At 47.4% G+C, this 24,257-nt stretch overlaps 1 protein-coding gene across 1 annotated transcript in view; it reads left to right on the top strand.

The window, feature by feature from the left end:
* The first annotated feature begins 3,786 nt into the window (after positions 1 to 3,786).
* SIAH3 (siah E3 ubiquitin protein ligase family member 3) overlaps positions 3,787 to 24,257 on the top strand; it is a 71,799-nt gene continuing 51,328 nt past the window's right edge. Inside the window, exon 1 of the mRNA XM_061171153.1 lies at positions 3,787 to 4,000. Coding sequence (XP_061027136.1) covers positions 3,866 to 4,000 — 135 coding nt within the window. The 5' untranslated portion in view covers positions 3,787 to 3,865. The remainder of the gene's footprint in view (positions 4,001 to 24,257) is intronic.

Below are 24,257 nucleotides of genomic sequence, written 5' to 3'. Positions count from 1 at the left end.
TATATCTCTATATCAAAATTCTCCCTTTTTATATGAGCACTTGTCATATTGGATTAAAGCCCACACGAATGACCTCATGTTAACCTGATGACCTCTGTAATGACCCTATTTCCAAATAAGGTCACATTCTGAGGCACTGGGGATTAGGGCTTCAGCATATCTGTTTTCAGGAAAACAATTCAATCCACAGTATTCATGAAACTAGAACACAGATCAAGAAACAGAATCTACCTAGCTTTCTAAAACCTACCTCATGTCCCCTTCAGTCGTAACCCCTTGCCAAGGTTACCACTCTCCCGCTCTCCTGCACCGTGGATAACCTATTCTATGTTCTTGAACTTCATATAAATGGAATCACACAACATGCATTCTTTTGCGTCTGGCTTCTCTACCTCAAAACTGTATCTGTGAGATCCATCCATGTTATTGCATTGTTGCACATAGCAATAGTTTATTCTATTTTTTTAATGTAGTATTTAACAAAAGAAGGAAAAAAATAATGTAATTTATCCATTTTATTTTTGATAGATACTTAGGTTGTTTCCAGTTTTTACCTATTGTGACTACAGTTGCTATGAAACTATATTATGAATACATTGCAATGAAAATCCTAGTACCAGTCTTTTGCTAAGCACACGCTCACACCTCTGTTGGGTATATGGAGTGGGCTTTCTGGGTCATAGGGTACCCATATGTTTGGCTTTACTAGATGCTTCCAAGCAGCTTTCCAAAGTGGTTTCCAGCAGTGCATGAGAATTCTGGTTGTTCCATATGCTCACCAGAACTTTGGGTTGACTTGGACAAAAATTTTTTTGATGAGAAGATGATGACAATGATGATGACAATAGCTTCTCATTAAAGTTATTATGAAAACCAGTCATTGGGCTGGTTATTTTACTTATATTATCTCACTTCATCTTTAAACTACTTTATAAGGGAGTCATCAGCTTCATTTTTACAGACAAACAAAACTAAGCGTCAGTAAGATTACATAATTTACCCGAAGTAACAGTAAGTAGCAATGTAGGCTTTCAACCCAAATTTGTCTAATTACCAATCTCTGAGACTTTCTGGTCCAGATAAAATGTAAATCTGGTTGCTATGGAGGTGAAGGGGAAGCCTTGGGCATCGCAGTGCAGCATGAGAGGACTGGTGTGGCTACCACAGAGGGGCCAACTTAGTGACAAGAGGAGAACACAGCTCTGAATCTCTACACGAAGGCTAGTTTGTGCCACCCTGTTTTGCAGACATTAACCATGAGCATTTGTTATCAGGGTTATAGCTTCAGACATTTCCCGATGGATGATTATTTTGAGGACTGATTCTGAGAACAGATGGGTATGCTTAATATTCGAAAGTAGAGTGATGTAAACCAGATTTGGGGTAGAGAGTAGGACAAAAGGTCAGGTCTGGGATTAAGGAAAAGCATCCATAACAGCTGGTCTGTAGCACTGTTCTCACCACTGATGTCCATACGCACTCCTTAGCCCTTCAGCCCTCACTCCCAGACCCAGTGTCCAGGTAATACCAGGAACACCCACCCTTAAGAATATAGCAAGAGTCAAGTCTGCTCTTATCATGTCCTCTGCTTTTGTGACCCTGGATGGTAGGGTGAATATTCAAGGGGAAAAATATTTCGCGGAACAGGAAGGAAAAACATTCTGAAGATAATCACTCTTCCACCAAAGACACTCAGTAGACTCAAGTATTGAACGGCTGCTTTGAATCAGGCACTGTGCTGGGTTCTTCCAGATACATCATCTTAATCTTCACAACAACCTTGAGAGGGAAAGAATTTGCTACTATCCCCATGTTACAGGCGTGGGAACTGAGCCTAAATGAGGTTTTAAGAAACCTGTCTGAGGTTACCCAGAGGCAGAAACAAACAGCATAATAGTTCCATTCTAACAAAGGATGTAGAAAGAGGAAGTTCGGACCTTCTGAATTATGAACTAGGGGAGTATGGTCACTTTCATTTATTTCTTTTAGGGAAGGCAATAAAAGAATACTGAATGTTTTCCTGCTGAACTGCTGAAAGCTTGTTCTGGAAAATGAAAACTTTAGAAAGAGAATTCTGGTATTGTAGGTCAGCAACTCTTATTTATGAACCATATTATGAATGGGTCCAGGGACTCATATCCTATAAAAGCATCACATAGATGAGGTTCTGATCAGTTCAAATGTTGTCATCTTCTAATTTTGTGCCAGCGCAATTATTCTAGAAAGTACAAAGTTTCCATTTTAATTGGTGCTTGGCTTATTGGTTTCTGAACACATTGGTTTGGTTTTAAACTCAAGCGAAAACGAACACCTGGGCTTGGTCCTGGTTTCAGGAAAACTGTGCATCTTTTTCCCCTATACTTTAATCAGTAGTCGGTTTAATTGCCTGAGCAGGTCACAGATGTAGGTGGCCCAGGTGTGTGTATGCTTTGCCTACATTACAACCCAAGTACTGTAGCCAGAGTGGAGCGAGAGCCAATCAGGAAGAAGCAATGGGCTCACACTCTGCGTGGAATTCACACCCAAGACTGATGCTCACCCAGGCTCACCGCGTCTGGGCTGGCTTCCCAGCGGAGAAACAACCGAAGAGAATGAGAAACACAACACATGCAATTCTCCTGCTTTAGTCCCAAAGACTGACTAAGCCATCAGAGCTTGTTCCCCCCAAACCCTAAGACTCCTCGTGTACTGCTCAGGAGCCTTTCTTCCAGAACCAGTGGGTGGGCTTAGCACCTCTACCAGCCCAGTTCTGGAGAGAGAGGGCGTGCGGGCTGAGGACGCGAATGCCCTCTGCCTGCTCCAGCACAGAAATGTGGTGCTCGCATTCGCAGAGACAAGCAAATGATGTTGTATGTGCGCTCTTAAGCTCTATTTTAACGTCTCCAACAATCTAGTGGTTAATTAGCAATTTGCTGCCCACCAATATGCAAATGAATGACAAGCAAAAGCCCTCCGCATCTGTAATTATTTTGCTGATTTACAAGCCACTCTCCTCTCTGTGTAGGTTTTTCTGTGTGTGTGCATTCACGCATCAGGGATTTCATTATTTTGAGAAGCATACTCTGTACACTTTTATGCTTTAATATTTTCAGGCTTCAGTAATTACAGTATTATAGATATACATACATTTTTTCCCCCTCAACTCCAAACGCATTTATTTGTCAGGAATGCTTTTTCTCTGATAAAGAGTGGAGAGTAAGATTTATCAAGGGGTTGAAATCCAAACTGCAGAGAGAGTCAGAGCACAAGACTGAAAGATGCACGTTTCTGCTGTTGCCAAACCCTTATCTGGAATCGGAGGAGTCTTGTAATATTTGATTTTCTCCCAAGCAGCTCTGGTGAATCAAGCCGCGATCTGCGTCATCCATCTGCTTACTTTGGAGCAGGGTGTTTTACTATTTGGCGGTTTAAATGCTTTACGTTTTTGCCAGCGCATTAAGAAAGCCTCTCGTGTTAAATTAAGTCAATTAATAAATGGAGACACATTAAGCAGTCAATCTTGTCAGCCTATCTCCCCAGCATTATGTATGGTTGGCTGTAATCACAAGATAAATGCAATGTGCTGATCTATGGTAATGTTCAATAATACATTCTCCGCCAGGCTCAATTCATCAGGGAGTTTCGGTAGGGGAGGCATTTGTTATTGGCTGTCTCTGCACCTCAAGGATAACATTTCTGTCCTTTTGATTGGCCGCCTCACTGCTGCAAGATTCTAACCGTCTTATTTTGATGATGAATATGAAGGCACACTAAGCCGGGCTGGAGCGTAGTGTCTCAGAGGCTGCGCTCCTTCCAGAGCCCAAGGACTTACAGCTTCCTCCGCTGTCTTCCTGTGCCAACAACCCCCCCACCCCAAAAAGTTGGGATGCTTTTCTTCACCCAGTGCTTTGGGGCTGTGTTAGATCTCATTCACCTCCGCTTTCAGCATTACAAGGCTAAACGGGTGTTCTCTGCCGCTGGGCAACTTGTCTGCGTTGTAAACCCCACGCACAACCTAAAGGTGAGTGGCTCTCTCTCTCGTTTGATGTTCCCGCGGCTTGGGTTCAAGTCCATCCTCCGGGGGCGTCTGTGACCCTCCCGCGAGCGCGGGGAACTCGCGGCAAAGGCTGGTCCGCTGGCGCCAGGACGGTGTTGGGTACCCGGAGCCGGTGCCTCGGCTCATTCTCCCTCTCTTGGTGGTTGGATGCTCTCGGCGACAGTGTGTTGTTTCCCCGACTGGCAAGAGAAACTGGAGTGAGAGTCTTTTTTTTTTTTTTTTTTTTTTTGCCCACGCTGTCAGCCTAGGAGGGGGGTGGAGGTCAGAAGTGAGGGCGGTGGAGGGAGCAGGGGGCTTGCCCCTCTCTCTCCCAAATATTTGTGGGCAAGTGTTTAGGAGACAGGATTTGAAAAGTTACCCAAATCGCAGCCTGTCCCACGTGCTGGAAAGGCAGGCAAGCACACGGATTTAGGAAGCCCCTCTGGCTGCCGCTGAAGTAACTGGGGTCGGGGTGGGGGGGCAGGAACCCCGAGGCAGGGATCTGGGAGCTGGGGAGAGGGCTCCTTCTTCAAAGTGTTTTCCCCCTGTGCTCAGACTCGGCGTGAGGGGGGATCGGGGGGCGGGGATGTCGGGAGGAGTTCGTCTTCTTTCCTTCCTTCGAGCTAGATGCGCCCGGTGCGCTGAGGACAGGAGAGGCAGATTTGCTTCAAGAGTATCGAAATGAAACCGGCTCCGAGCTGCCACTGCCCGAATCACCGCAGGGGCTGCGGGTGCCTCTTTGCTGTGGCCGCCGCCGGGCTGCGCTTCTGACGCCGCTGACGCTGCGTTTGTGCCTTTAGGTCAATGCCCTTTAAGAGAACAGCCAAAATGTGGGCTGGAGGGACCGCTTCACATCACCGCCAAGACTGGGGGAAATGAATGCAGAGCCCCTGGCTAGGGGAGGCAGGGAAGACGGGAAGGTAGGGCGGGAGGGGCGGTGCGAGGGCGCAGCTGAACTCCCCCCCAGTGTGAAAGTCTGAGCCCAATGGGCTCTGTCCCCAAATAAACGATGGACTCGTTTGGGAGTTGCTTTCCTGTCCTCGTTATACCCAAGGCGGGTGACGGGGGAAGGGCACGTCTGCAGCTGAGCCACGGAAGAGTCTCTGCCAGAATAGATCTGTCATTCTGACCACTGCTGTTGGGCAGGAGGTGTTGCCTGTTGCTCATCGCTTTATAAACTCCTGCAGCCAGACTCTCTTCAGCTGGCGCCCTGCAGGCCAGTGCTGAAGGATGCCTCCCTGCAACACCCCCCTTCCCCACAATTCCTGGAAGTCCTCAGGAGGGACAGCTGCCTGGAGCCCCTGGGGCCATATGCCAAGGCCACTCCTGGATGGAGGGGTGATGCACTACTCTGGGACAGCTATGGTGCTCCTGACCTAGCAGCCGGCTTCCTGCGGTACCCAAGCTGTGACTAATGCCATCTCCCTCAACCGCTCAGCCTCCCCAATCTCAGTCCCTCCTTCTCTTGCTCTCTCTCTCCCCCTTTCTCCCTCTTCCCCTCCCCTCCTCTCTCTTCCCCTCATTCTCCTATTTTCTTTTTCCCTTCATGGCTTACTTTTATAAATGAGAATTCACCCCCAGTCATCCTTGGCAAAGCGAGTGTATGATGTACATATTAAAATATGATTCTGAATTCCATTTTATGGCCACTTTTGAGACCGCATTCAAACTCCCATTATTTTGTCACTTTACATTAGTTAGTTCCCTGTGGCAAGAAATTTTGCTTGTTCCTGTTTTGCATTTTAAAACCTTTACAAATTTTTTATGAGACTTAGCATTTCCAAAGTTTGAATTTAGATGGTTCGTTGGCTACAGCAGATGATGGAGGGGAAGAAGGGTGCTAAGATCTTGGTGTGGGGCGGAGTGAAATGCATCTGTGTGTATGTTTCAGTGATGTCAGCCTGGATACTGACAGGTAGTCCTGCTGCCCGGACTCAGGAGTCCAGAGTCAGTGTCGGAGTCCTTGGGTCAGTGCTGACTAGCTGTGTGACCTTGAATGACGCGATGTCTCTGAGCCTTCCCTTCCTCACCTTCAAAATGAACCTATGAATCTTTAGCCTGCCTCCTCCACGACTCTGTGAGGCTGAAAAAGAGATGATACTCAAGGTAGATGTGCTTTATAATGGTCTCCTCCAAAAAAAGATTACATTATTGTACATAATTTGTAGGGTTCCATTAGGAACTTCAAAAGTTATCACTTAAAGCCTTCAGCCAACTTAGTAACATAAAAATAGGTGACATATGCTTTGAGAGGCTATTCCCCATGGCTCACTTTTTCACGTACGTTCTCATTTGGCTTTTCATTTCCTATAAAAAGCCACTTAGAGATTTTGCCCAGATGAGTGTCACTGCAGATAAACAAATCAAATCGACGGCCGCTAATGTTACCAGGGGTTGCAGCAGGACACACAGGATTTACAGAGGCTGTACCAGGCGGAGACAGACCTCTGCATCCCAGGTTGCCCCTGGGGAGGTCTCATCCAGGCTCCAGGTGGCCCATCAGGTAAGTTTTACCTGCTTCTCAAACCTGAGGGCTAACAACCCTTTGGAGCTTATAAAGGAACAGTACTCTAGGAGCATTGCTGCCCCATCACTGATATTAAAAAATGCATAGGGCTTCCCTGGTGGCGCAGTGGTTGAAAGTCTGCCTGCCAATGCAGGGGACATGGGTTCAAGCCCTGGTCTGGGAAGATCCCACATGCCGCGGAGCAACTGGGCCCGTGAGCCGCGACTGCTGAGCCTGCGCGTCTGGAGCCTGTGCTCCCAACGGGAGAGGCCGCGGTAGTGAGAGGCCCGCGCACTGCGATGAGGAGTGGCCCCCGCTTGCCGCAACTAGAGAAAGCCCTCGCACAGAAACGAAGACCCAATGCAGCCAAAAATAAATTAATTAATTAATTAATTTTTTAAAAAATGCATAAAACCTCGAAAGAAAGCGCTCCTTCTCAGCATTCCTTTCCATAGACAGACCACAGAAATATGCCTTAGACGTAATAAGCTGTGATCCACATAGGAAGAAAAATCCTTTTTTTAAAGAAAAAAAAAAAAAAAGCTGTGGCAATGCTAACCCAGAATAGATATTGATCTGCGGTGCTTCCCCGCATTTTGTATGACAGGCTGGTACATGAAATGGTGACCAAGGACAGAGAGACTGCAACCTTGCTTTCAATTTTCTAGGTTGCATATTGCTACAAAGAGCGCTGGGAAGCCTGTGTTTTTCTTTGTGGAAGCATATTTTGCACTTTATCCTTTCCTGGGCTTTCCTGAGAATGCTAGCAGTACTTTAGGTCCTGAGGCAAGTGCTGAGTTATAATCAAAATTCACTTACTGAGCAGAGAAAATTGTGTATTTACCATGCTTCTATGGGTCACCTTCATTCTCAATTTTATTATGGCGATTACTCGGTAACCTGGGATTCCTTCAAGCAAGCTGATGTCTTTCCGTCTAAGTGGAAGGCAGAAGCCTTCCCGGGGAATGCAGACAATCCAGTTAAAGCCATTACACTCCTTAAGCCCACCCTACTTTAAAGGGGTGTTTAGAGTCACTGGCCTGGAATAGGAGGGCCTTCTGCTTCAAGAAGAATCCATAGCAGAGCTGGCTCTGTGGACTGCAAACGGCACTCTGTGTTGCCCTGTGTCTGTCTGTCTGTCTCTGCCTACAGGGATGGCTCCTTAAAGGGATCAGGCCCCCCACTTCTCCTTCCCACCCCATGAAAGGGGACCACCAAGGAGCCGGTGATCTTGGCTAGCTGCCATCTGCTTCCTCATTCATGGAGGTCACTGAAATGTGGCCCACAGGCTGCAGGCTGGCACCGGGGAGGATGCGGGCTCCTGGTCCTGATTCAGCACTGCCTTCTCCCTCATGTCCTTTGCTTGTTTCCAAACCAAGAAAGCCTTTCTCTCCTGGCCCCTCTCCCATCGACACTCGCTGCTTGTACAATGCCCTGCCCCGGGCAGCCCTCCCTGCTTCTGTCCCATCTCCAGAGGTGCCCTTTAAGGGGTGACCTGGCCAGTCTCTGCACCCAGGCCTCTCCAGGGAAGGGTCTGTAGTGGCAGCCAGACCCCTCTGGGGTCAGCGCTCAGTGCTTCCCAAGCGGACAGGCGCTGAGCTGAGGCTGGCTGGGCGACTTCCTCCCTGTAGACACAGTGCTTGATAAACCAGGTTCTGAAAGAAGTCTAGCAAAACACTTTCTGGCAGACTTCCAAAAGGCCCTCACCAGGGCCAATGTCATTGCTGAGACCCCCAGCACCCTCCCCGCCATCCAGACCCGAGGGCGGAACCTCCCCACCTCTCCTGGGAGGCTATTCATACCTCCATCCAGCCGGTCCAGTCCCTGGAGCTCTTTTCGATTATTACCCGTTAACCTTGAGTTGACAGACGGACAGACACACACACACTCACAGTCATGCACACACACACAGTGGGAAGGGCATATGGGACAATGATGGCTTTAATTTGTGCCTCACAGATACTAAATCTAAAATTAGGGCATTTTAGTACCATCACTTGAAGCATCCACGTGCCTTTCATTCTGAGACCAACCCGTATGGATGAATGTGTTATGAGTGATGGTGGGGCTGGGAGGTGGGGATCATCCAAGGAGGGAGCTGAGGAGAGGCGGGGGGCACAGGCAACCCTCACCTCTACCCTTCATGGGCTGATCTTTGGAGATCCCGCGCCTGCCCTGGGGCTTTCACAAACTCTGCTTGACACAGCATGGCAGGCAGCTGAAGGAAAGCTAAAGACATGAACATCATTTTTAGAGATTTAGAGGTGGCCCTGGAGTATTCAGCCTGAATAACTAGTTTAAGGCAGTTAAAGGCTTCCGATAAGATTGTTTCATGGCCAGGGTGTGGGATACTCAGCTCTTCCTGACACAGCCATGTCTGAGGGTCACATCCCCAGTCTTCTGGACATTTCACCATCTTCCTTTGCTGCCCAGGCTGGAGGCTCTTCACAGCTCAAACAGCACCTTAGACGGGGGGCGGGGAAAGGATGAGGAAGGAGCCGAGCTGGCTGTCCTCACTCTGTGAGCTTTATTCTAAAGGCTTTCCCTTGCCGCCACCTCCAGCCCTTTGGTTTCTGTGAATATTATAAGACACTCGACACTGTAGGCACAGAGCAGTCACGCGGCTTTTCTGGTTAATGGTGATTGCAAATGAGGCTCCTGAGTCACATAACTGGAGGCGCGAGCCCCGAGCAGCTATTAGTTTAGCAGCGTGCTGGTGACGGGGATGCAGAGGAGGCCGAAGCTGGCGCAGAGGTGATGTGAGCCCCTTGCCTCCGTTCTGCATTTATCCGGCAGCCCCAGAGCAAATTTTGTGGCTCTCCCTTCACCACGGTCCCTCAAGCTACAGGGACTGTTTGGAAGAAATGAGAAAACAGAGACTGAAAGCTTTCTTTGAAATCCACGGAGAGGTCAGAGTTATTTGGATGGCTTCCTTGGGGCAGGGCAGAACGTTTCGCTAGCAATTAACAATAAGAAAAACAAAAATTGGCTGTCTGGGATGGTATTTTACTCTTAGCAAAGTCATCTGGACTCAACCAACTCTGTTCCCCAAAGGGGAAAGGGGGCCTGTTTAGACACAAAGTGCCACATGGAAGGGGTTACCTGGAGAATGGAGCTCCATTCTCTATGGCTCAGAGAGGGATGGGGAGAATGTCAGAACTGGGAGCCTGAACCGTCTTAGTTTACAGTTGAGGAAATGGAGGCCAGAGAGGGCAATGACTTGTATTTCGTTCCTACGGCTGCTGTAACAAATTACCACAAATGGGGCAGCTGAAAATCAGAGTGATCTATTTATTTCTCAGAGAAATCAGGAGGCTGGAAGTCCAAAATCAAGGTGTCAGCAGGGCCAGGCTCTCTGCAAGGCTCCAAGGAAGAATCTGTCCCTTGCCTCATCTGGCTTCTGAGAACTCCACGTGTTCTTCGGCTTGTGGCCACATCCCTCCAATCGCTGCCTCTGGGGTCACATGGCCTCCTTCTCTCCTTTGTGTGTACATCTTATAAGGATACAGGTTATTGCATTTAGGGCCTACTTGGATAATCCAGGATAAGCTTCTCATTGCAAGATCCTTAATTTAATCACACCTTCGGTCATATAATATTCACTCTTTTGCTAGTTAAGGTAATATTCACAGGTTCCAGGCATTAGGATGTGAATATATCTTTTCAACCCACTACTTGACTTTTGCAGAGTCAACCTATTTAGTGACAGAATTTAGGAACCAGAAGTCAGCTCTCCTGATGTCAGACCTAGATCCCCTGCACTGCCCCAGGCTGCATTCCAATTAGCCCTAACTAAATATCCCTTGCTTGCGTGCATGCTGTGGAAGCAGAAAATTGCGGGGACCCCCCTTCCTGCACCCCATCAGGCCCAGGCCAGCAGTGTGACCCCATGGGCTGCACCACACACCCACCATCTCCCCTTTGTCAGATCCATGTTTCCTTAGCAAACTGGAGCCTCTTCATCATCTTCCTCCCTTATTCCCCTACCCCCTCCATAAATCTTCTTTCCTTTTCTTTTTTGAATTCTTTTAAAAACAATATAATTAACATGGATGCATGCACATCATATTTAAAAATCAAATGTAAAGAGATACACTGTCAAAAGCATAGAGCATAGGGAATTCCCTGGGGGTCTAGTGGTTAGGACTCCATGCTTTTACTGCTGAGGGCCTGGGTTCAATCCCTGGTCGGGGAACTAAGATCCTGCAAGCCACGAGGCCAAAAAAAAAAAAAAAAGCATAGAGCATTATATTTTGCCCTTAGTACATATTTTATAAATCCACCAGATCAATACGGGGAGAAGCAGTAGGTGTAGGAAAAAAACATGGGCTTTGGGGCAGACAGGTCTGAATTCAAATCCAGGCTGTGCCATTGGCCGATGTGTGACTTTGAACAAATGACTTTGCCTCTCAGAGGCTCCATTTCCTCCTCTATAAAAAGGAGAAAAGAACTCCCACCTTGTGACCACCTAGAGGGGTGGGATAGGGAGGGTGGGAGGGACACACAAGAGGGAGGGGAATATGGGGATATATGTATATGTATAGCTGATTCACTTTGTTATACAGCAGAAACTAACACACCATTGTAAAGCAATTATACTCCAATAAAGATGTTAAAAAAAGAACGCCCACCTTCTATGGCTGCTGCAGGCGTAAATGAGTTCACAGAAGGAAAATGTCTGCCACAGAGGAGAGAGTCCGTAAATAGCAGCAGTTATTGTCAACACGGGTCATTACGATAAAAACTAAAAGCCACTCCTGGGAAGCTAGAGTCAACTCCCCAAAACCCCACCTTCTGTCTTTCTCCACCTCCCCTCCCTCCCTGCAGGCCTCGGTGCTTGCTGTTCCTTGGTATTCGTGAATTGCCCTTGGGCTTGAAGAGATTTTGAACAGAACAATTTCTTGCCTTACGTAAAAGTCAGATTTGTCCTTACTGCCTAACTTCAAAGAAAGCCCTGAACCCTGCTTGGGTTCTGAGCCCAGAAGCGCAACGGGAGAGGGGCTGGGGCTGGGAGGACACGTGTGCCTGCGGCGGAACAGGGGCTGAGGAGCTGGTGCCCGTCATGGGAGCCAGGAGACGTGAGGCCCCTTTTCCTCCCACCCCGGGACGGGCCCTCATGACTTATGCATGCCTTCTTTTCATTAGAGGCAGCTGACTAAGCACGGGGGCAAGCGGCCCTGTGAGGGGCGCCTGATCCGGAGGGCGTAGGTCTGAGGCTGAGTGACACCACTGAGAGATGCAGCGGGGTAGGGAGAGGTAGGTGGGCAAAAACTGCAAGCCCCCTGGGAGACTGGACATTTTCTCTCTGCCCTTCAGTTCATTCTGCCTTGAGCAAGTAGCTTCCCTCTGAGCCGGGCAGGATGAAGGGGGTTGATGCTTAATGGAGGATGCAGCCCCTGGCATCAAGGGCAGGCGAGAGATGCTCTGACCTTTCTAAGCCAAGAAAGAATTCCTGGATCCCACTGTCATCAGACACCTTAAGAAAAGCACAGAGGTAGGCCACAGGGCTGAGTTCCCTTACTCCAACCTGAGTTGCTACACACGCACACACACACACACACACACACACACACACACACACACACACACACAGAGAGTCAATGCAGGTTCTGAGATGCCAACCTGTTTGTACCCTGAGTGGTCTCTGAATAGCGCAAGATCACAGGGTACAGGGCTTCCCTGGTGGCGCAATGGTTAAGAATCCATCTGCCAATGCAGGGGACACGGGTTCGAGCCCTGGACTGGGAAGATCCCACATGCCGTGGAGCAACTAAGCCCCTGTGCCATAACTACTGAGCCCGCGTGCCACAACTACTGAGCCTGCGTGCCACACTACTAAAGCCCACGCACCTAGAGCCCATGCTCCACAACAAGAGAAGCCACCGCAATGAGAAGCCCACACACAGCAATGAAGAGTAGCCCCCACTCGCCCCAACTAGAGAAAGCCTGCGTGCAGCAACGAAGACCCAATGCAGCCAAAAAAAAAAAAAAAAAAGATATATATATAAATAAAGATCACAGGGTACGAAGCCCAGTGGATGGGGAAACCTGGTCCCCAGCACTGTGGAGGAAAGGACGGAGATGAACAAGATCCCTCTCCCCGACCCAACCTGTAATTGACCACTCCAGCCTCAGGAAAGAGGTAAAAGGGAGAAGACAGTGATGGGCGAGAAAAGAGTAACATTCTAGTTGAGGTCCTGGAGTATGGGCTTTGGAGTCAGACTGATCTGGGTTTGAATCCAATGCTGTCACTTCCCTTGAGTAATCTCTCTGACCTCCCTAAGCCCGCATTTCCCCAACTATAAAATGATTGTTCTGAAGGTGAAATATCATGATACACATAAAGCGCTTAGCATAGCACCCAGCACCTAATACATACTCCATAAATGGTAACTATCACTGCTAGTAAGTGGAGTCCCTTAGAGATGTTACCTGATACACAAGATGTGACCAAGATTCTTTTGCCCAACTTGTATGAGTGATCAAACTTCTACTCAAACTGGATGTTGGGGGAAAGAGAGGGATGGGTCAGCAGTAAAAGGACCTGTCTGTTGAGTGACCAAGATTTTGAGCATGGCAGGTCCAAGCTCAGAGAACCAGAGCCATGCTCCAGTTCCAGGTCCTGGTCTAACAGATGAGGCCCAAAGGGGTGATGCCCAAGGTCACAGCTGATGAGGGGCAGGGTCCACTGCTCTATCTGTGCCACCACACTGCTGGGGGGTAGGGGCGTTGGATAAGGATGCTTCCTGTCTACTATGACCCACACACACTGGGCATCTTCCCATGGGGTCCTTGTCCTCAGGACCTTGCCAAGGTATAAACCAGCCGGGTAAGAGTGGGGCGTTACAAAGGCAATGTTCCTCATGTCTCTAGTGCTGGCACAAATACATAGCGAGTGGCTGGGATGAGGCTCTAAGTGAAGTCACCCAAGCCAGGAAGCCATAACCCCAGGCTTTCAAATAGCAGGGTGGATCAAGTTCTGCTACAAAAGGCTGCATTTTCACCTTGACCTTGGGCCCAGGATGAAAGCACCATCAGAAACCAATCTGAAACCAGCCTAATGTTTTTAGCAGAAGAACAAGGTCCTTGTGGATAATTTAGAATTGTGGTGTAACAGGAAATATCAGTTTTACTTGCAAGATGCTGTATCTCAATAATTCCTTGGTCCTTTAATGTATGTTTAATCACGAACCGGTGATTAGGAGGGAGCTGTGAGCCGCAGGGCTATCTCCAGGTGGCACCAGGGACTCCAGCCAGGAGAGACTGGCCTGTGGAAGGGACAGGGCCCCGCAGGACGAAACTGGACAGTGTCCTCTATGGAAGGGAAAGGCCATCGCAGACCACGTTTGGGGAGGGAAGACGGGGTTAGCATGACATTAGGAAGGCTCCACAGAGACAGAACCAAATCAGATCAATACCAGATTTTACAAAAGACCGGCCAGCCCATCTAGCGATCTGCCCAGCTTTGTAGCCAATGCCATGGTCCCTCAGATCTAATTCCTACGACTTCACCAAGGATGTGCTGGGAAGTCCCAGGCAAGTAGCCACTCAGAACCTCGCGTTCCCTTTCTATAAATTAGAGGTATATTGTGACTTAGGCTAAGCTGGCTACATATCCTGAAACCCACAGACTGTAGTTTTCTGCTGTCACAGTTATGCACACAATAATAACAATAATGATCAGAACAACCACAAAATAGCTACCATTTATTGAAGGCGCGCTACGTCCAGGAACTGTGTTAAATGCTATGCATTTAATTCTCCCTAGGAAATAGTATATTATCATTCTATCAAAGCAAAGGAAAGGTAAAGAGCTCACTCAATCCTACACAACTGTTTGTGGCGGAGCCGTTTAAAATTTAAATCCTGCACTTTTAAGCACTTCTTGGTATGTCATCCCTCAGTGTTCTCTTTTCACAACAAACAACTGGCCATAGGACTAATATTGAGTATATTATATTTCATTTAAAAATACTGAGCTAAGATCCTGTCTCACTCACCCTGTGTCTGCATACATCAAACACACACAGATGTCCCAGCTCTTGGGGGCCGATCCTGGGAGACATGCTCTAGGCTTCCCTGGGCTGCCTGGTGGAATGGAGCCCTGTGGCCAATGGCAGTGACTTTGTCCCTTCCTCCTGCTTCCTGGAATCACTTCCCAAATAAACCACTGCATCCAAGTTTTTATCTCAGGCTCTACTTTGGGGGAACCCAAGTTAAAACTACATATGTGTATGTGTTTTTGAATTAGCTCACGTTTATCGAGCACTCACTAAGTGCGAAGTGTGATGCTAAGTGATTTACCTGAATTGCCTTTTTAAAAATCCTCAGAACAACGCCGACAATCTATCCCCAAATTACACACGAGGAAGCTGAAGCACAGAGAGATTAAGTAACTTGTCCAAGGATGCATCCAATGAGTGGTAGAGTTGAGCTGGTGCTTTTAATCTTTGTTAAGCTGTCTCTCCCTCTCGGTCACAGAACTGCTTACCTGGAAGCTTCTACAAAGAGCCTAGCCTTCCAATTCAGGCTCGATAAAAATTATGATTTGCATAAAATACTTGAAGGAAATCTTGGCAACAACTTTATTTAAGTGCACGACTCAAAATTATCCTGCAGAAAAGGAAGTCTGTGCTCCATGATCATTTTTTTAAATGGGATACATGGTTGGACAGCAGGACAGAGCATCTGAAACTAGCACTGACCCCCAAATCTGGGACATGTGATCGTCTTGTCAATTCCTCACTTGCTTCTCAATGACAATGGGAACTAGTTGACCATGTCAGAAACGAAAACGTTCTCTAAGCACTGGGATAGCATTAAACAGGCCACTTTTTCTCTGAGAAAAAAAGAAAGAAATCTTTTTATACAAAAGCAAAAATGTCCTGCAAGAGAATGTGGCTCTTACCCTGTCACACCTGTTCTCTGAGAGATCCACAGGCCTTTGAAATTTCCTTTCCCATTAGCAGCCATACTTTATTACTAAATTTATTTTTTTAAACTAAAATCGAAGAGGAGCGAAATTCTAATGACCATTTTCTACCTCACTTAACTGAGCCTCTGCCTTGATTAGGGGAAGGGTCGACCCTTCCCCTAATGCTCTTCAAACATTTCCTTTTTCCAAAACTGCCGTGGGAAGAACTGAGTTGAGGGAGGTGTCCGGGGGAGAGGTGAGCTTCTGGGAGGAGGGCGGAACGACGTTTGTGAGCTTTGTTCCCAGGGTACAAGCTGGAGCCGCGAGGGGCAGCGTCTATACTGACTTCAGGGGGCGCGAGGAAAACGCTCGGCCAGGCGCTGTGGAGGGGAGGCCGCCAAGGTAATCCCCCAGGGTCACCTCATCCAGCAGCTCTGACATCTGGGGAAGGTCACAGAGGCTGCAGAGGGCTCACGGGGCACACTGACACGAAGGAACTAAAGGAATTCTGTGAGGAAAGTGCCTCAGACTTGAGCGATGTGCCATCACCGCCGTTCCCAGCCCCGCATGACGCCCCTCAGGGTGACGGCCTGAAGGACCACAGCGGGGGCAGGGGGCTGGCACTGCGGGCACCTCTGCCGACCCCAGCCCTGCCCGGCCTCCCCGCAAGCAGGAGGGCACACCATACACACAAATAAACTCAAAGGGGCTTAAAGACTTAAATATAAGACACAACACCATAAAACTCCTAGAAGAGAACATAGACAAAAAAACTTTCTCTGACATAAATCGTAGCAATATTTTCTTACATGAGTCTCCCAAGGCAAAAGAAAGAAAAACAAAAATAAACAAATGGGACCTAATCAAACTTATAAGCCTTTGCACAGCAAAGGAAACCATCAACAAAACGAAAAGACAACCTACAGATTGGGAGAAAATATTTGCAAACAATGCGACCGACAAGGGCTTAATTTCCAAAATATACAAACAGCTCATAGAACTCGATATCACAAGAACAAACAACCCAATCAAAAAATAGTCAAAAGACCTAAATAGAAATTTCTCCAATGAAGACATACAGATGGCCAACAGGCACATGAAAAGATGGTCCACATCGCTAGTTATTAGAGAAATGCAAATCAAAACGACAATGAAGTATCACCTTACATGGGTCAGAATGGCCATCATCAAAAAGTCTACAAATAATAAATGCTGGATAGGGTGTGGAGAAAAGGGAACCCTCCTACACTGCTGGTGGGAATGTAAATTGGTGCAGCCACTATGGAGAACAGTATGGAGGTTCCTTAAAAAACTAAAAAAATAGAACTACCATATGATCCAGCAATCCCACTCCTGGGTATATATCTGGAAAAGACAAAACCTCTAATTCAAAAAGATACATGCACCCTAATGTTCATAGCAGCACTATTTACAATAGCCAAGGCATGCAAGCAACCCAAGTGTCCATCAACAGATGAACAGATAAAGAAGATGTGGTACATATACACAATGGAATATTACTCAGCCATAAAAAAGAATGAAATATTGCCATTTACGGCAACATGGATGGACCTAGAGATTATCATACTGAATGAAGTCAGACAGAGAAAGACAAATATATGATATTCCTTATATGTGGAATCTAAAAAATAATACAAATGAACTTATTTACAAAACAGAAACAGACTCACAGACATAGAAAACAATCTTATGGTTACCAAAGGGGAAAGGGAGGGATAAATTAGGAGTATGGAATTAACAGATACACACTACTATATATAAAATAGATAAACAACAAGGTCCTACTGTATAGCACAGGGAACTATATTCAGTATCTTGTAATAAGCTGTAATGGAAAAGAATCTGAAAAAGAATATATGTGTGTGTGTGTAACTGAATCATTTTGTCTACACCTGAAGCTAACACAATATTGTAAATCAACTACAGTTCAATTAAAACAAATCAATAACAAAAGACAAAAAAACAGAAGCTGCCTCATGAAGCCCAAGCGATACATCTGTTTATGGTAATTAAATAAATGCCAGTTGGACCCTTCTCAGCGTGCTGGCTGAAGTCGGTGCCAGACACCTGAGGCTCTCCAAGAACCCAAGAGAAATGGGAGCGGAAAGGCGGGCTCCCAGGCACTCACCACGGCTCCACGAAAATGCGCCGCCAAGGAGGCTTCCTCAGAACCGGGAGGCTGGAGCCCTTATCTGCGGTCTGGCTCCGTTCCCATGGGGTCTTGGGCAAGTCATTTAACCTTGGCTTCTCCATCTGCCAGGTGAGAGGTGACACTTGCTCTGTGCCTCCCTCCTGGGTGACCTTGGTGTGCGGAGGACCGCTCTTCACTGCTGACCTCATCCATACGCGGTCTCTTTTCAAAGGGGTTTGAGACAATTGAAGCCAAATGGTAGCGTGAACAGGTGAATAAGATGGAAGAAAAATGGAGGACGCGAGTAGTTAACTGTAAAGCTTAACCCATTGATCGTGACAGAAATTTAGTAGAAACGTGAAATTCTACAGATGTATTTTAAACACCTCTCAGTGTACTGGAAAGATCATGGCCTTTGGACTCAGATGTGCTTTCAAATTTAGTTCCAATATTCATAGCTGTGTGACCCTTGGCAAGTGACAACCCCTCTGAGCTTCATTTTTCTTGTCTATAATAAGACAAACGCTGCGAAGCTGGTGGAGGATTAAATGTGACAAATACATGCAAAAGCACCTAGATCAGTGCCCAGCACGCAGTAGTGCCCTCGTGGACGTTGATTTCTTTTTGCCTGCCTTCCCTCCTTCCTCTTTTCATTTTTTTTCCCATGGTAAATAAGGAAGTCTCCAGGAAACACTTCTGGTATTATTTGAATAGTGGGTTAGAGGAAACTCTCTGAGAATGAGAAAGTTTGAAATTATGAAAGGAAGAGAGCCTTGTCATGCAGGGAAGGGAGAAACCTTCAAGATGGGAAATGACTCAGTTAACTTATCCAAAGTCACCAGATGAGTCTTTTACATTCTCTACATCGTATTTTTGTTATCTGGGTGTAGAATTAATACAGTAGGTTCCCTCTACACCTGAGATCTCCCAAGGGTATGTGGGAGTAGAAAAGAGAACACCTGGGAGGATGTTTTTTCCACGTGAAGCTGGGAAGAAGCTGGGGCAGGGTCACTGTTAGGAAGCGCAAGGGGCGCAACTCCAGACAGACGTGAAACTGCAACATCAGGACGCCTGGGCGGTCTAGGGGGCGCTAGAACCTGCCAGTCCCCTGTTCCTGGAGCTGGCACTGGACGGCAGACGTCTGCACATTTTCTACTAACCAATTAGAAAGTAAAGATGATAAATGCAGCTCCTTCTTGCACTCTGAGGTCACGTGGGTGTGTCCAGGCCGGCAAAGAGACAACCAGCAAAATTCCAGGCAACTGGCTGGTATCAGGGATGCGCAGCAGCCGGAAGCAGCCCATGCCGCCTCCTCTGTGAAGCCTGTCCTGATAACCCCTCTCCCCAGGGAGAATCAAACCTGCCTTGTCCGCCTCAATGATCCCTGAATTGACGTTCATCACAGCCCTCAGACTCTTCCACTCTATGCAACCATTTGCACATCTGTGTCCCTGTCACACACGGTGAGAGCCCCCCAAGGCTCTGTATCCCCAGGCCTAGCGTAAATGGCCATCGCACACAAGGTGCTTGGTGAATGCGGGTCTAACTAATAAATGGAAGGCTCAGGACTGTAAGAACATGGTAAGGAAGCGGGAGAACTGAGCGGGTTAGCAAGACAGAGGCTCAAGAGCAGGGAAAGAGAGCCTGTCTCCTGAAGCCTACGCTAAGCTGGAAACTTAGGAGGAGGACAGTCGGGTTACAAGGCCAGAGCTAGACGAGCAGTGAAATTTGGCCCAAGCCCCGCAGGTCCCTCCTGCTTGAGGACAGTGTTGGGTTTCTGAGCCTGGACTGGGTCTGGGCTCACAGTTGGGGTCAGTGATACAATCAAGTGTAGTGTGATGCTGAGGGAGGGACCCTGGAGCCACACTGCCTGGGTTCAACCACTGCCTCCGCAGCTATAAGCTGTGCAATGTTGGACTTGCAACCTAGCTTTTTTCTGTCTCAGTTTTCCCATCTGTAAGATGGGAATCGTAACAGTAGTACTTGCATCCTAGGATTGTTGTAAGGGCTGTTGTTGTCATTACCAGATGCAAGGGGGGCACACTTAGTCCACAGGTCCTGACAGTGATGCAGTGTAAGAGGAAAGAGGAATCTAGTGGGCTCTGACTTCTATCCACTCTATTACAGCTGCTCTAACTTAAACTGGGTAGTTGATCATCTGCAGGTCAGTTCTCTCTCTACATGCTGCTGAGAAATGTTTTAAGGTCCACTTGGGGAGAGTCTGGGAGTCACTACCATGATGGTGCCACGTGTACTTTTAAAAGAACATGGGTTTGGGCTTGGTTTGCTGGTGTATTCAAATGAACCAGTGGGCTTTGTGGTTTAGGCTTTCTGTCTTTATATTCTACCTAAAAGGGACAAAAGAACATTCAAAAGCTCCTTTAGATGTTAAAGTTCCTTTTTGTTTTTAAAGGCACATTTACTATGAGCCAGGCACGCTGTTCTAATTACAAATATTAACTCACTTAATCCTCAAAATAACTCTGTGCAATAGGGCAATAACTATCACTAGTATACAGATGAAGAAAGAGGCAGAGAGAGGGTAAGCACTGTGTCCGCAGCCACACAGCAGTGAGGGGTGGAGCCAGGAGCATGAACTCAGGAGCCTGGCCCCAGAGCTGCTCCGGTGTCTCCTGTTACGCCTGTTATGCCAGAAGATCTAAGTTTGGGTAAATTCACAGGAAGGTAAGCGGGCCTCTCCCAGCCCAGGGTGGGTTGAGCTGCCTGATGGTCCTAGGGTAGCTCTGTCTTTCCTGCTGGAAGGAAAGGAGAATCCCACAGACCACATCAGACTCCCTGGGTTGACTCCAAGTGGCCCAGCTTTGGAAGGGAAGTTCTGTGGTCCCCCAGAAAAGGAGCTGAGAACCCAAGGAGACAACCCCCATGAGGTCAAGGGCACTGCCTACCAGCTATGGGGCCTGAGCTCCCAGGGAGCACAGCCCTGTAACCTGAGACCTTAGAGGTAGATCGCTTCTTCCCCTTGGTTTACTATTACCTCTCAGATGGTCCCCGACTCAGACAGAGGACTGGGGGCCTGGGGGACCTCCTCCCTCTTCTCAGCAAGTGCAGGGAGCCCCAGGGAGCCCCACGGATGCTGGTAAACAGGTGTATGTGATTGCCAGGCCTTCACAATTGGACAGCCTTTCCTTTCCCCTGATAGAGGTAAATGTTGATAACTCAGTGATGATGATAAAAATTGTGACGTGCCAAGCACAGCATGTTTAGTTACAAAAGCCAGGAAATAATTGCTGCAGCCTTGCTGCTAAGAAAACCAGTTGTTGAGTCCAGGATAATTCTAGTAAGAAATTGGCATCCAGGGATTAATTGTTTAGAATGTAATGACGGCTACAACCCAAATTAATGAGAACAGAAGGCAGTTTCCAATTTGAATCTCAGGAATGAAACAGACCTTGCCAGGCTGGCTGCTACAGAAAAAGAGAATGGAGGACTTTTTTTTTTAACCTCACTACTGATTGGGCGAAAAATCAGAAAGCATTTTGCAAGAACAGCTTCTGAGAAGACTAGCCAAAAGTCTGTGAGGACGCCTCAGGAAAACTCTTGATTGATTAGTGAAAGCCTGGCTGAGCTCGTCCTAGAATCCCTGAGCAGGTTTGGGGGGCAACAAGGCAGGGGTGAATCATCACCGCGCTGGGGGAGAGGGAACGGGTGCCAGGCATGGAGACAGACCCGCTCCTGACACTTCAGCTTGACCTTCAGCAGATCACCTCTCCTTTCTCAATCTGCCCCTTCCTGCAAATCTGGGATGGATTGCAGCACTTACCCTGCCAACCTCAATGGCTTATTGTGAGGATCAAACAAGAAAATACCTGGCAAAGTGCTTTGTGATCTTTAAATCACAATGTGGGTGAAGAGTATTATTTGGATAAATTACCCGCTTCCACATCCTTTTGTTTGCTTAGCCCTTGTTGTTCTAAAAAGGACTCAAGGCAACCTGCCTATATTTTCCTCATTTCTTGCAGAATTATAAGCACTCTGTAGAATAATTGTCATGGCGAGCAGTGTTCAGCACCAGAAAAGACCCAGGATGGTTTGCTGGGTCCACTGGACAGGAGTCTGAGGGTCCCGGTGGGAGAAGAACCCTTAGCAGGTCTTCAGAGCATTGAACATGATGGGGAAACGAAGATGGGGTAGCCCATTTGTTCATGTGTCTACTTACTGAGCTCCTGCTATGAGTATATATTTATTGAGGACCTGCTATGAGGATTGGCTCTATCATGGAGAGAGAAAAAGGACCCTCAAAAGATACCTACTTAACAAATACCCATGGGAGAGGTCCCCAATTCTTCACCAGTTTCCCAGTTCTTATCTATTTCCCTCGCATCTCCATCCCTCTTCCTAGCTGACATAGAGATGCTGAGCAGGGTTCCCCTGAGTTCTTTCAACTAACTGGAAGGCATGCTCATCACAAATGAGGAATCCCAGGATTGCCTGCCAGACTTCAGTGGTCAGAGGAGGTACTGAGAGAGGATGCAGACTTGGTGCTCCTAGTCAACGGAAAATCACAAGTGTTGTCAGAGGGTGTGGTGAAATTGGAAACCTTGTGCACTGCTGGTGAGCCTATGAAATGGAGCAGCTGCTGTAAGTAACAGTATGCAGTTCCTCAAAAAATTTAGCATAGAATTACCATCTGACCCGGCAATTCCACTCCTGGGTATATACCACAAAAACTGGAAATGGGTTCAAACAGGTATTTGTACACCCATGTTCACAGACACATTAGTCACACTAGCCAAAGGGTGGAAACAACCCGTGTCCATCAACAGATGAATGGATAAGCAAAATCCATATGGTATATCCATATAATGGAATATCATTCAGCCATAAAAAGAAATGAAATTCTGACATATGCTACAACATGGATGAACCTTGAAACTATGATGCTAACTGCAATAAGCCAGTCACAAAAAGACAAAAACTGTATGACTGCACTCATATGAAATATTTCAAATAGGCAAGTTCATAGAGACAAAAAGTAGAATCGAGGGTACCAGGGGCTGAGGGAAAGTGGAACTAGGGAGTTTTTGCTTAATGGTCATAGTTTCTGTTTGGGGTGATTTTTTAAAGTTCTGGAAAGAGATAATGGTGGTGGCTGTACAACATTGTGAATGTAACTAATGTCACTGAATTGCACACTTAAAACTACTAAACATGGCGAATTTTGTGTTATATATTTTTTACCATACCAAAAGTATACTTTGTTCAAAAAAAAAAAAAGGTCAAGTCCTTGAACTTGCTGGTCATAGCAGGGCCCTGGCTTACCATGGGTAGCTTCACGCCGCGCCTCTCTCCCCCTCACTCTCCGGCCTCTTGGGCCTGGTTCAGCCTTCCTGTTCATCTTGCTCTCTCGCATCACTGGGACTTTGGAATGCTCCTCTACCCGCCCAAAGCAAGCCTTTTCAGACCACCCAGGCTAGGTCAGGTTCCTTGGTTATATGCTCTCAAAGCCCATACTCTTTCTCTTCAAAGTACAACCTCCAGTGATGGGATACTCCAAAGATGCCTGACTCCCCCTGGCTCTCCCAGGGACAGTGTCTGTTTACATCTCTCCATTTTAGTGCCATTGCCCATAGCAGGCCCTCAGTAAATAAATATATGCTGGATGAAGAAACACATGAAAGACTGAGCTAGTGCATCTTCTTCTTCCCACCTCCTCCATCATCTCTGTCCCATGATTCATTATCCACAGGACTTAGGTCTGTCTGAAATAATCTGAAGTATTTATTTCTTTATGTATCTGTGGTGTCCCTGCCTTCTCATTAGAATGTGAACCCCTTCAGAGTAGGGCCCTTTTCTGCCTTGTCCACTGCACTACCCCCAATATAGAACAGTGCCTGCCATATTGTAGGGCTCAAAAGATATCCATTCGATCAATGAATAAGCAGACCTTCATTAGCTCCTGCCTGGATTATCTTCTTCTCGACTTCATGGTCTCCATATCAACGCCAGAGTCATATGGCTACAGATGTTGATTTGTCTGTGTCCCACTTCTGCTTTAAGCCTTTAGTGCTCCCCCAGGGTCCGGAGGTATGGTCCCTGTTCCTGTTAGAACATACACTGGCCTCTCCTGACACACCCCATGTCACAGCTCAAACCTTCCCAGGCTGGAGGGCCCTAAGCTCACTACACAGACCGTTCTTAACTCATGCTGTTCTCTCGCCCCAGAATACCCTTCCCCGCTTCTTCGTCTGGTTAGTACTTTCCCACCCATCAAGACTGCTCAGATGCCATCTCCTTGCAGGATCCCTTCCCCAAACCTCTATCATGATACAGAATTGTTAACCGCTGGGCTTCCCCACTAGACTTGAGGCAGGAGAGCTGGGAGCAAGTTCCGTTCATGTCGGGACAGGGCTCACTGCCTGGCATATGGCAAGCCCTCAGTGAAGACGGGCTTCACCAAACCCAACTGTTCAGAGTGAACTTGAGAAGGACAAGAATGGTCTCTTGATTGAGACCAATGATCGCAATTCTGTAGAACCACCCTTGGACCAGACAAAAGGGCATTTTAAACCCCGAGTTCTGCAGGTCCCACCTGGCCCTCCTCATGCTGTGCCCCAAGCCTGTGGGGTGAGGAATCTACAGCCGCAAGTGAACGTTCCTACCTGGAGCTCGCACCTTCCCTTCCAGGCCTCTCTCTGGGTATCCAGAGCTT

Source organism: Eubalaena glacialis, chromosome 16, assembly GCF_028564815.1.
Source record: "Eubalaena glacialis isolate mEubGla1 chromosome 16, mEubGla1.1.hap2.+ XY, whole genome shotgun sequence".
In the NCBI taxonomy this organism is placed as follows: domain Eukaryota; kingdom Metazoa; phylum Chordata; class Mammalia; order Artiodactyla; family Balaenidae; genus Eubalaena; species Eubalaena glacialis.
The sequence above is the reverse complement of the archived record's forward strand: the minus strand, read 5'-3'. Positions and strand labels throughout refer to the sequence as shown.